The sequence below is a fragment of the Montipora capricornis genome, chromosome 4, assembly GCF_036669925.1.
Source record: "Montipora capricornis isolate CH-2021 chromosome 4, ASM3666992v2, whole genome shotgun sequence".
Lineage (NCBI taxonomy): Eukaryota > Metazoa > Cnidaria > Anthozoa > Scleractinia > Acroporidae > Montipora > Montipora capricornis.
In genome coordinates, this window is record NC_090886.1 from 45,160,858 (window position 1) to 45,173,800 (window position 12,943).

A 12,943-nucleotide genomic window follows, 5' to 3' on the forward strand; every position below is an offset into this window, starting at 1 on the left:
GAGTGTTTAGAAGCGAAATAGTAATTGCTGTAAAAGTGTCGAAAATGGCGATTTTTTTGCAAAACAGCAAAGAGGGGACCAAAGGAAATTTGTCAAAAATTGCCGATTTTTTAGGCAAACTTTGGAAGGCCATCGCTTTATCTCTTCATACTATCCCGTAGAAATACTCGCTAAAGCCATTCGCAGTATGAAATAAATTAGAGGTATCAAAATACAGTGTAAGATTCTGAACTGAAACTAAGTCAATATGCAGACGATATGACGGTCATTTTAGATGGATCCGAAGAATGTTTCAAGAGTTTGATTTCATTGATAGAAATAAAAGGGGAACTGACAGGAACCCATGCATGGAACTGTAATACCTTGCCTTTGACTGAATGACAGGAAAACAAAGACGGATTAGGATACAGCATATCTCTCAGAACTACAATGAAAAGCTTACGAAAATTAACGCACTCTTACGAAGTTGGAAATTATGAAGACTCAGTTTATTGGGAAGAATTGTAGTTTTGAAGAGCCTCGTAGCATGTCAACTTGTCTACACACACATGAAATTGACCTGCACCCAACTGAGTGGCTTCAGAGATCAGTTATAGTGTATACAGCATCGCAGAGGTCACTGGGATTGAATGCCATTAAATCCGCCCTAGTTGTTCAAAGACTGTCACGGTCTAACTCTGCGGATTAGCCACTATCCAGAGTATAAAATATACTGCGCGTAAAACGTTGGACTATTTTTTCTTACACGCCTTTACTCGCCTTTACTTAGATGTGATTAGAGTGTGTGCAAATTCACAGTTAGGTGATCAAATAATAAAAACTTTGTAGATATTGAAACTCTAAGATATTGACATATCCACTGGATAAAGCTATCCGGCCTTTGAATGAGGGGGGCCAAGTGTCAAAAAGAGACAACTGCTTCAAATAGTTTACATAAATTTCATTTTGTCTAGGTTGTATTCTCACCTATGCAAACAAATTATCGTGCAATTAGAGAGATAAACAAGATATTTCTTAAGTTTCTATGGAATGGTAAAGACGATAATATGATCAATATGATTCTTAAGGAGGACTCGAAATGAAAGATATTACTTCTTTCAACAAATCCGACTTTTAAAGCTGCCTGGATGTGGAAAACTGTAGCCGATAAATGGAAAGCCGATAAATGGAAAGACCCATTGGTCAAAGAAGTTTCAGAAGTATGGTCTGAGGTTTCCTTTGCGGAAAAATAGTGTCTAAGGACCATCTTCTGACACAAATCATTAATAAGGATAAACGCCGAACCAGCAATACGTAAATCTCTGGTCAAACGGTGCATGATAGTTGATGATAGTCGAAGAGCCCTAAACTATCATGAATTCAACCTCGTTCCCAGGGTTCTCTAATACTCGTTCCGGTGAACCCTGGAAACGAGGTTGTCATGCATGAACTATCACCAACTATCAAGCACGTGGTCAAAACGGAGCGAGGAAGTTAGGGTCTATTAAAATAGCGTCATGAAAAGTTGCAAACATAGTGTTAGTATGATCGATAGTATGATGAGCTTTTTGAGGCGAAAAAGGGCGGCAGCGTGGGCTTGTTAACTTTAGTTGTTCAATACAGCGATATTCAGACATAATCCCAGTGCTTTCACGGAATAGTGTAAAAGATGGTAGTTGACAAGAAATTGACTCAAAACAAATATATTGCTTATTCAAAAGTGACGCAAACTTTAAGCTTGACATTCGTCATTCATTTCGAATTGTCGATGTTTTATTTACAACAACCGCTCAAGTTATCTGTGGTGGCTAAACAAAATCTGACAATGGGCAGTCATTCATCGATTATCAGATCCCACGCAAACGCCTTAAGGCGAATTCTTGTTGTATAAAAGTGCAGAAACCAATATTTTTCTTCTTTTATCGCTGGATGATGTCAGTGGAATTTTCGTTCGATGGACATGATGTGTGCGATCATTATTGCTGTCCGAACGCAACTGCCAAAACAGAAGACGTGATTCGTTTATGCTCTTCACTTTCACAGACCATAATTCGCGACAATTGAGTCTGCCAGAATTGAAACTGTTGCTATGGAGGAGATATTTCTGACCTACTGAAACCCTTAAGTGTCTCTTCAATCCGTTTTTCTCCATTCAAAGGATTCTTATTTCTGGCGACTGCAATTTTATCCAGGAGTGATGCCACAAGTGCTGTCCAACCGGTTTGGTGACTGTAAGTATAAAGCAAAAGAGAATTTCTACAAATTGACTGAAATTCATCGTAAACAAACCGTTAACAGACTATAGATGAAATCAGAAGGAACGTATCCGCGTATCCCTTAGTCAACATCGAAAGTCATCTCTTCAAAAACCAAGTCTCCTATAGGCCCTCTTACAGTCGCCAATATTTCTTGTTGCTTGTTGTTCTCACATTGCGGAGCAAGTTATGTTACACTGGGCAACTTGCAACTTGTCACATTTCGATGATCACATCCAGGTGATCTGGTGACGTAATTTGGAGGATTCGGAAGACAAATTTTAACGCCGTATCCCACAACCGCGCGCGGCCTTAGGTGTAGTTTCCAAACTCCCTGCGGTACGTCCATCGCCAAAACTCAACAGATCATTCCGTGTCTATCACATTTCCTGTTACTGAATGAACATTCAAGTAGAACCGACGAGATCTAACCTCGCCTCTGCCATGTTGAATTCAAAAATAAGGCCGCGCGCGGTTGTGGGATACGGTGTTAAAATTTTTCTCCCCAGTGCTCCGAATTACGTCAACAGATCACGTGGATGAGGTTAAGGGAACGTTTTCATTGGCTGATATGCCGCAAACCGTTGCGACACAAGTGGCAGGACAAACGTTACACTACGAACTGAATGCTTCAAGAATTTGGTGCACCGTTCCGTGAGAAGTTTGCGGAAAGTATAGAAGTCAACTCTACTTTCCGCAACGGTTTCTGCAACTTGTCTCGCAACGTTTTTGGCGAAACAAGTTGTAAGAACAATTGCACAGTGTAACAGTGCCTTATAGTTCAGTTGTAAGGCATACTATATGACAAGCATTTGGAAGATCCTAGATAAACTTCAAAGTCCAAGTCACCATACATCTCGTTGAAACTCGATTTGTTCACAAGTTAATGAGACAAAGGAGACAAGGGAGCGCCAGTCCCTTAGGCCTAGTTGCTCACCTTGCTCCACATCCTCTTCCGGTTTCAGGATCGAAGTACTCATAGAACAGAATCAGTTGGTTCCAGTCCTCTTTCGTTGCGTATTGCTTCTCGTTTCCGTGACAAGGCCTGCGACCATTTTTGTCGGGGAGAAACACTGAGGCCAGCCGGCGAGAAAGCTCCAAGGAAACATCTTTAAGGCGCATTAGATTCCCAGAGCCAGTTGGGCATTCAACTTTGAAACTGTCTCCGTAAAAGTAGTCATGGCGTTTGAGGGCTTCCACGATCAGATAGTTTACTGCGGTGAAACAAACAGGAACACTCAATTTAACACACCGGTCTTGGTCACAAAATGTTTTATTCTGGCAGAAAGCATTTCAAATGGAATGAAAGTACTGCAAGTCCATAGTGGATGTAGGGCAGCCTGCGATCCAACCAGACATCCAACTCCATTCCAGTCAATCGGTAGGTCACTCGGTCAAGCAATAAGCTCAGCAGTCAGTCACGCAATCAGTCAGTCAATCAGTTCATTACTCGGTCACTCTGTCATTAAGGTTACTCTGTTGCTCTGTCATTCAGTTGTCTGACAATCAACCAACCGGCCAACATACCCTCCCATGACTGACATAAAGGTCGGTCGATTATTTATATTTTAAAGCAGTCTTCTGTAAATGTTGATAACCGCAAGCCCAGTGAATGATCCTCTGATCCACTTTTATTGACCCACAATTAATGATTCGCAGATCCACAAATCTATTGAATGAGCTTAAGTGGTTTTTCTCTTTGCCTACTCACAACAATACCAAATAGGTCCCCGCCAGTTGCTGTTTCCCCCAAACATGTATGTGTCAGATTCTCCTGGAACATAGCCAACTTGGTATGTTTTACCATCCAGATCCAGTTCATAAGGATGCTTCTCGTGAAAGCGTGACACGGAGCGAATACCGTAAGAGGAAAGGAATTCATCCTCGTCCAACATGTACGACAAAATCTTTCGTAGCTGTTCGCGGGAAGGAATTGCAAGGAGGTAGGAGTCCTCGTTTGGGTTTAAGTATGCTATCTGTTGAATCAAAGGAATTATATTAGCGGAGCATTATTCAATAAGCTTGGTGCTTGAATAGCTGTAACAGGGCGGTTGCGCGTTCATTAATAATAGGTGTCATATTATTGTCCATCAGGCTTACAATACGTTTGGCGCCCTCAACAGATCACCATACAAAAATACACATTAAAGTCAACTCAAAGGTTTCTCTTTGACCAAAGTACAAAATAATTTAGGTAAAACCTGGTAAGAACAAATAGTTCCAAACAACCCCTTTAGATAACTGTACGAAAAACAGACGACTTACTTGTGCTGCTCGGTCTCTCCTATTTTCCATGAACCAGTTTAACTGTTTCCTAAAACCAGGAAGGTTTTCCAAATACTTTCCATCCAACACCAAACACGCCACCAATGGAATGAGGCCGACCATACTGCGCACGCGTAAAGGAAAGAAATCCTCTCCCCTGTGAAAATGGTCGTAGTAGAATCCATCTTCCGGATCCCAGAGTCCAAACCCATCTGACATCTGATTAATGGCGTCTGCGATGCTGGTGAAATGCTCCAGGAATCTAATGGCCATGTCTTCATATACCACGTCAGTGAGAGCGAGCTCTAAAGAGATGTTGAGCATCACCAAGGAATACAAAGCCATCCATGCAGTTCCATCCGCCTGGCGATGAAAGATAAACGATAATTTTCCCTCACGTACCAGAAAGACGGAGGCAGTGTGGCCCAGTGGTTAGGGCGCTTGCTTTGAGATCCGGAGATTCCGCGTTCAAGACCCGCTCTGACCACTCGCTGAATTTGGTTCAACTTCCCAGCTGCACTTGTAAATAGCCAACTGGTTTGCCTCCGACCAATTGGGATTCTTAACAGTTGTTGTTGTTGTGTTCTGTTGTTTCGTTGATTGTTTCATTGGTCCTAAAAAACCCTATGGGGAGCGGTCAATTAAGTATGTATTGTATTGTATAAAGTCTTTTCATACAAATTATTATACAAACTAAATTTCTGTTGAGTATTTTTATATTGGTAAAATGAGCAACTTTCAATTGTTGCTCTTTCATTTTTTTCTTAAATTAAGATCTCTGTTGTTATTATTATTATTATTATTATTATTATTATCATTATTATTATTATTATTATTATTATTATTATTATTATTATTATTATTATTATGACTGATGTCTGGTTAAAATGGAGAGAAAGATGTTTGGGAAGTAAAAGTTATTACATGCAGCGTAACAAGAGAGATAAGCATTGCAGACTGCAGCGAAGAGGCCTTGTTAGGAACGCGAATTATCTCAATCGCACGCAATACGTTCCTTCGTGTATTCTTCAATCCCTTTGCAGGAATTTCTTCCTTATTCGGCCCGGCCTTTGTCTTCTTCAAAAATGGCAGTCAAGCATTTTGCGAAGCAGAATACTGTGACTTACGCGCGCTTTCCCTGCAGGCTAGGGACTATTTATAGAACTTATCCAAATCAGGGTATTTCAGCTGATTTTGCAATTCAGTTGGTGGAAAAATAAAACCGTTTTAAATGGCACATATAACGATTTACCTGGCAAAGACCATCTCCTATTGGCAGAGGTTTGGATCTGTCAAACACGCCTGTCATTAAAAACAACCCTATTAGCTCCACAATTTGCATCAAGGAACAGAAAGTCACGTTAAGCTACCAAGATAGTTACCAATGTTATCGAGTCCAAGAAATCCTCCCCCAAATATATTCTTTCCTTCAGGATCCTTTCTGTTCACCCACCTATCAAAGGAAATTTAATTAGACAAATATCAAAATGCATTTTTACCACAATTGCTTGTAATCTCGCAATCTGATTGGCTAATTTCCCATTGTCGATAAGAGTCTAGACAATGATGTACGCATCATGCTCTCGTCAATTTGTCACGCAATGTAATAGCCAATCAGGAACGCCCATTTTGGGAAATAAACCAATCATATTGCGAGAAGGTTATAGACAACACTTGCTCTTTCTTTGTGTCATGATCTTGCTCACGCTCTGAAATGAAAACTTTCCTTAGCGTTGAATATTGGGGTAAAAAAAAATGCTGCGCCTCGTGAGGTCACAACATTTTGACCACTGTGATGACAAATAATATCATTGTCGATAAGAGTACAGACAACGCTGAACCACTTTTCGATTTGTTAATTTCATTTATTTTTTTCATTTACTTGCCTCAAGTGGCCACCGTATTAGTTTTAAGTCTTACAGAGTATGGTAATAAGGAATTTTGCCGGACGCAAGAAAAAGTACAAAGGAATGTTACAGGAACAATTATTTTCCTCTCCCTGATACTACAGTAAAATTATCAATGATAAGGGAGAACAACTTTGTTGAGTTTGAACATTCAGAATTCGAACGAATTCTTCAGGAACCCCAAATCTCCAGTCTGAAGCTTTTTCAAGTCAGCTTTCTCGGCCATTGGCAAAAGTCAGAAGACGTACGTCAGACTTTAACATGAGTTAATCTTTCTGAGTAAGAAGACAATCGACACCCAAGAATGAACAAAAGTAATAAAAGATGACCTGTATATTTTATTCTTCTCCTCACCAAGTAAAGTTCAGCAGGAGTTTCTGGAAGCACTTCGCAAGAAAGACGGTATCTTTCTTTCCATACTTTCCAGTGACTTCGTAAACGCGATAACAGGCCAGAGCATGCACAGGTGGATTGACGTCACTGAATGCGAACTCATAAGCAGGAATCTGTCCGTTTGGCGCCATATATGTTTCGCGAAGGAACAGGATCAACTGATCCTTTGCGAATTCGGGATCCACTTTACACAACGGAAGCATGTGGAATGCTAAATCCCACGAGGCGTACTGGAAGAGAAGAAGAGTCGGTCTGAATTTTTTCTAGCCAGCAGATAAGACGCCGTTTCTTCATCTGTGTGCAGCATTACAATACATTGTGAAGCACAAAGCGAAAGAGACACAAAAAAGCAACAAACCCTGCACCCAAAATCATTGAATCACAAAATCTCTTCATGCATTTTTCGCGCTTGATAAGGGTCGTTTGATTGTCATTATCCCGTATTACGATAAACCGCGGTACAAAATACTCACTGTGATTAGTGAAAGGAACTGTTACTTTGATTTTCGCTTATAGGAACCTCAAATGAAACCCATATTAATTTCACATTGCGAAATTACTCACCCAAGGGTATTCCCATTTGTCAGGCATGGATATCACGTCTTTGTTATGAAGATATTTCCATTCTGAGTTCCTCCCCTTTAATCGATTGGCAGGTGGGCAAGGCATGCCGGGATCTCCTTTCAACCACTCATCAATGACGTAATAATAGAATTGTTTGCTCCACAGTAATCCCGCGTAGGCCTGGCGCGAGACTTCCATTTCGGCATCCGAAAGGGAACCTGTTCACAAAAGAATTAACTCAAGTTGTATGATTTATTTAAAACACATTTAAAACCTACATTATCGCTCAACACAAAGCTAATAATCATGTCACATCGATATAATTTAAAAGTTACTTTAATTACCACTATATTATGGAGTTTTTCAATGACTCACTTTGGGGTCCTCCGGTTGTGACAGTCAATAGCCGAACAGATCAGGTTTTCTCCGGGTACTCCGGTTTCCCCTCTCCTCAAAAACCAACATTTGACTTGATTTACGTTAATTGTTAATTTCAGTTTACAGTGCCAATTAGTGCTACAGCGATAATACGACTAGACACTATAAATAAAGTTTCTTTCTTTTTTTCCTTTTTATTTTTGTATCTATTATCCGCGGTGAAATGATAAAAAAGCGAGCCTCAAGTCTAGTGAGCTGAATCTACTCTTTTTTGGATATGAACAGTTCAAGTTATAATGGCCAAATAACAGAACAGATAACTATTGGTTACTGTTTTTTGTACTTTTTCCCATATTGCGCTTTCATGATGCATCCTTTAGGTATCTGTGACCAGCGAAACTTATAATTACCTGGTATAATGGTATTGTAAAACTTGTCAGCTTCGTGCTTTCTCTGGGACACGATATCATCAAACGCCGAGGTGGAGGTTGGCGGAAGCATTTGATCTTTGTGAGCTGTAAGATGACATCGAATAATCTGCTGTCCCCCTGGTGGGACAGTAAGGACATAACGCGCTGCAACCTTTGTGCCTTCCTTACTTGGGTTAACAGCCTCGATCTCGTTGTCGATAATATAACGATGGAAGGCGTCTTTAGTGAAATGCGATGACGTTGATGATTTGAAGAGTTTCTGTGGAGGGAAATGAGAAATCAACAAAGCTGAAGTTTGCAAGCCCCAGAGGCTGAATTTTCGGACGCCTTCCACTTGCCTCACAAATTTTTCGAGATTGTGCGAAACCTCATGCAGGCGCACTGTGCCGTTATATTTTATTACTCTCATAGGTAACTATTTTCACTATCAAGACCTCCTATCGTAATATAATCGTAATATAATCGAGTATGACAATACAGGTAGGTTCAAATTACCTTGGAGTTAGTATCATTTTCTGTAAAGATCAGCTCTGGTATTAGGCCGTCAGGATCCTCACTTACGGAAAATGTGTATTTTCCTAAACTGTCATGAGAGCATTCCACTTGTTTGGGAGCTGTTTGCACCATCTTTGGCTTCCTATTACATACTTTGGACTTACAATCATTCATGGATGAGCAGTTCACGTGCCCACAGCCCCAGCTCCACGTGTTTCGGAACCACAGTGTTGGTAGCACATGCAACCGAGCTTCTTCACGTCCGCGGTTTTCAACAGTAATTTTAACAAAGATCTCGTTGGCTGTCTTCTTAGCGTACTCCACAAAAACGTCCCAATAGCGTCCGTCTTCAAACACTCCTAAGTAAACAGTAAACGCATTAAACAGGTTTTGCAAAAACAAAGATCCAAAAACATGGATCGAATGGATGTGAAAATTAACCTCCCTCGCAATGTAAAGTAAGAGTTAATTAAATTAAACTGGGGTTGCTCAGTTGAATTGGACGAGCGTTTGTCTGAGGATCCGAAGGGAATGGTTTCTAAAGAAACTGAGATAGTCCGTGGGTGGGGAGTAAAGAACGAAAATTTGATTTCACCAAACGAGTTGACTGATAAAGGTCGAGTTTCCACCACTGAGAAGATGAAATGAATCATTCTGACGTCTCGAGCATTGACCCTTCTTTAAGCGAATTCATGAAGTGTGGGTTTGTCTGTGGTTTATACGAAGCGGGGGATTTCTGCCTTAATTAAGTGGAGACATGGTAACGAAAAAAACATGAAAAACAAAGCTGCCCAATGAAAAGGATCCACTCATTAATTCCACTGTGACAGAGATTGAGAGTGACGAGTAGAAAAATATACTTTTATTCGCAGGTTTCTGACGATCTGAAAGTAGCTGTACCTCGTTTATAACAAATTAAATCCGGAAGGCTGGTGAGGGTATCATGAAATAATTTTGCTGTTTTTAATAGACAATACTTGTTCATAAACGAGTCTTGAAAAAGAAAAACACGTTGTGTCTTACCGGTGTCGGTCAATTCAAATTCTCTGTCTTGTTTGGTTCTTTCCTTATTCTCTGTGACCAGTTTAACATAGGGATATTCTCGCTGTGGGTATTTGTATAAACCTTTCATGTAAGAATGAGTCGGAGTTGAATCCAGGTAGTAGTAGCATTCCTTCACATCCTCACCATGGTTGCCTGTTGGGTAAAAAAGAAAAAGAGTACTTGATGAAGAGTGTCAAAAATTGCGAGTGCGCTGACCAATCACAGCAGGCGGAAAACAGTGCGATCAATCAAGCTTTCGAAGCAATTACAAAATACTTCTTGAAGCGCGGGAAAATACCCGCCTGCGAGTCGCGACTGGTTTTTCTTGTGTAGGAAACCAAACCGCGACGAAAAAGCAAACAAACATATTTATTTTCATTTATTTGTTTCGCTAAACTACACGCATTGCAACAAGTACCTTACACAGTACAAGTTTTCAATATGCGATTGATGATTGAGGGGATGATTGATTTTAAAAGAGAGTATGAAAATGTTCGATTCGGTCTTGCAAGAAAGCAACAGATTGTCGAACATTTGTTCTACAGAAAGCTCGGCAAAAATATGAAAAAATGATGATGGATAATTATTAGTTCATTAAGCTGGAGCTGACAACAACGACTACTAGGAGCCACGTCTTGATTACGTTACAGGTGCATAAATTATCTTATTAATATATGCGAGGAAATAATAATGACAAAATTATTAGGTCTAAGGAAACGTGATGCAACTAGTTCACTCCTTGTCATAGCCTCTTGCAAAATAGCTAGAAGGACTTACCTTCGGTTCCAGTGAGTCCAAAGAGCCTTTCTTTCAGAATGGGGTCATTTTCATTCCATAAAGCCAAACAAAAACACAGACGACATTCCCTGTCCGTGATTCCTAGCAAACCATCCTCTCCCCAGCGATAAGCACGTGATCTTGCCTGGTCGTGAGGAAAATACTCCCAGCTGAAAATCAAATAATTGACGTCAGATTGTTACGCGTGTATCGTGTTAATGATTATAAACAGAGTTATAACACTGCTCATTATAAAGCGCTTTGTGATCCACCAAAACGGTCAAATGAAATGAGACCAAAATTCTATACAGATTTAACTTACGCTAAAACCGTTAGTTCTTTGTGGCAGGAGTCTTTCCTATCGGACGATCGTATGATTGATTGTTACGTAACTTTTTATCCCCGAGGAGATCTAAAAATGACATTTCCAGAGATAAACTTTTCTTTGATATTCAAGAAGAGTGATCTTAAAATGAAAGTGGCGTAAATTTTAGATAGAGATTATAAAGTATAAATAATAAATGCACCGGAACTTCGTGTACTTAGTACGTGCAGGTTTAACTGGTTACGAAATCCCCGACAAAAGCAGAAAGAGAAGGTCTAGAATATCTCACGAAGTCTTTTTGCAATTTGGTTCCGATGCTCTTGAGCTTCCTCTAAAAACATGACGCTTTCTTAAAAGAAATATGAGAGATTGACATTAATTATTTCCTGTTATGTATGACTCAGCTCAGCTATATTTCATTGATGACCAGAAAAATACGAAAATGTAAATTAACGTCATTTCGGTGCAATACAATGGGCTGAAAAAATTATTTCTTTCTACATTTAATGCAACGAAGGAATTCTTTCCGGAATTCAAGAAATAAAACAATTTGGGCAAGGATTTTCCGAAGTTGTTTTTATGATTCAGCTCGATTTCATAACTGACCTGAAAAATACACAAATTTCAAAGAGTTTTTATATCGAGGCAATGAAATAAGCCAAAGAAATGATCTTATTTTAAGTTTAATGTATAACGGAGAAGTTCTTTCTGGAGCTCACTGAACAAATAAGACAATTGAAGGATTTTCTGAAGATTTTAGCAGGAAGGAGACGAGGCTCTTAATTACGTTCTTGTAACTCTCAACAATCTCATTAACTTTCCAAAAGTTGAAGGAAACCGGACCTGTTTTTACCTCCAAGAGTGTCATGTAGTACGCCACTTATTAAACAGTATGGGAGGTTATAATCTCTAGACTTTTTGTTTGGTTTATAATTCCAGCCCCTTGTCTCCCAGTAGACAAGATTAATTTTTAGATTGCAGTTTGGTTTCTTCTCTCCATCTCAAATGTTGTCATCATAATTATATTAGGAAATCTTATCTTTGCAGTTCGGGGTCAAGGGTCCTTGAATGAACAATATCGTGCCACAAAACAATTTAGCTTAGTTTTCATTTTACTCCTGTTGTTTATTAGAATCATCTTGCGGGATGGATGACTCAAGTTAATTATGGGATTACGATGAAGGTTTATCAAAAACTGACAGAGAAAAAACATAAAACAAAATGAAAAGTAAACAATACGAACCAGGTCCCATCCTTTGAGTAATCTTCGCGAACCGTTCCCCATTGCCTCTCTGACAAAAAAGGCCCCCATTCTCTCCATGCCTGATCTGGGTCATTCTTGTCTTCTTCAAGCCGTTTGCTCTCCTCTGGTAGGCTCTTCCACTCTGAATCACTTGACTTAAGTCGCATTATCTCAGGGTGAGAATCCTCATTGCCAATTGAACCCATTCTTGAAAGCCGCGCGTTGAGGAGATTTTGGACAGACTCAAGGGAGGAGTAGCCATTTTTAAAATGGTCCCACAACTTGCGTAGAACAGGTCTCTTTGTCTCTTGCTTGAAAGTGTTTTCTTTATCTGGAAATCTCCAAAGGTCGCACATTGAAAGCGAGTGACGACGCTTGCGGAGTGCGTGCTTGTTTTGTGACTTTTCTTTAAATATTTCGCGATTGCCCCTTTGCAGCGACCTTTTGCGGAGGAAGAACTGGTTAAAGTTATCCATGTCTGACTCAACACAGCTCTGCCTAAGACTCTTCTGGTGTCAAGTTAACCTCACTGATGCACGTTAATACTAGATTGATCTTCGCAATTTACTGCAATTATATAGCAATACAAATGACTTGTGTTGAAATATAAATCGATTATTTCATTTCCTTTACTTATATTCCAGGATAACGGTCGGGCGCTACTCGGCGTGCTGACCGTGTGGTGATTGGCATGAAACGTGACGCACGCGTGTGGTTCACATTGAAGGTGACTGAAGCATCAAGGCACCATAACGATATTTTATTCCCAACAAAGCTTTCGTGTACCCCACGCCTTATCAACTGAAATGTGAAATAAGCAGGTGTAAGGATGGTTAATTCAAAATATTGTCCTTAATAAGTCCAATAAAAAAGGTAAAGGTAAAGTC

At 39.9% G+C, this 12,943-nt stretch overlaps 1 protein-coding gene across 2 annotated transcripts; it reads right to left on the minus strand.

Moving 5' to 3' along the window:
• Nucleotides 1-512: 512 nt before the first annotated feature.
• Nucleotides 513-12,570, minus strand: LOC138047084 (uncharacterized). 2 transcript variants are annotated; one of them, XM_068893783.1, is made up of 13 exons: nt 12,057-12,570; nt 10,489-10,658; nt 9,691-9,864; nt 8,668-9,014; nt 8,152-8,431; nt 7,364-7,581; nt 6,761-7,029; nt 5,882-5,952; nt 5,752-5,801; nt 4,500-4,862; nt 3,946-4,210; nt 3,172-3,448; nt 513-2,208 (listed from the first exon to the last, which is right to left on the minus strand). In XM_068893783.1, the coding sequence occupies exons 1-13, from the start codon at nt 12,530-12,532 to the stop codon at nt 2,067-2,069; spliced, it is 3,102 nt and encodes a 1,033-aa protein (XP_068749884.1). In that variant the 5' UTR covers nt 12,533-12,570; the 3' UTR covers nt 513-2,066. The 2 variants fall into 2 exon arrangements, with proteins under 2 accessions (XP_068749884.1, XP_068749883.1); XM_068893782.1 differs by having other exon boundaries at nt 8,668-9,026.
• Nucleotides 12,571-12,943: the final 373 nt, after the last annotated feature.

Bases quoted from the DNA above. Each gene is read 5' to 3' on its own strand.
- LOC138047084 (XM_068893782.1), bottom strand. From the start codon at position 12,532: ATGGATAACTTTAACCAGTTCTTCCTCCGCAAAAGGTCGCTGCAAAGG. The intron at 10,659-12,056 runs GTTCGTATTGTT...TTTGATTTTCAG, and splicing joins TACTCAAAGGATGGGACCTG to CTGGGAGTATTTTCCTCACG. The intron at 5,953-6,760 runs GTGAGGAGAAGA...TTCCTTTGATAG, and splicing joins CTCCTGCTGAACTTTACTTG to GTGGGTGAACAGAAAGGATC.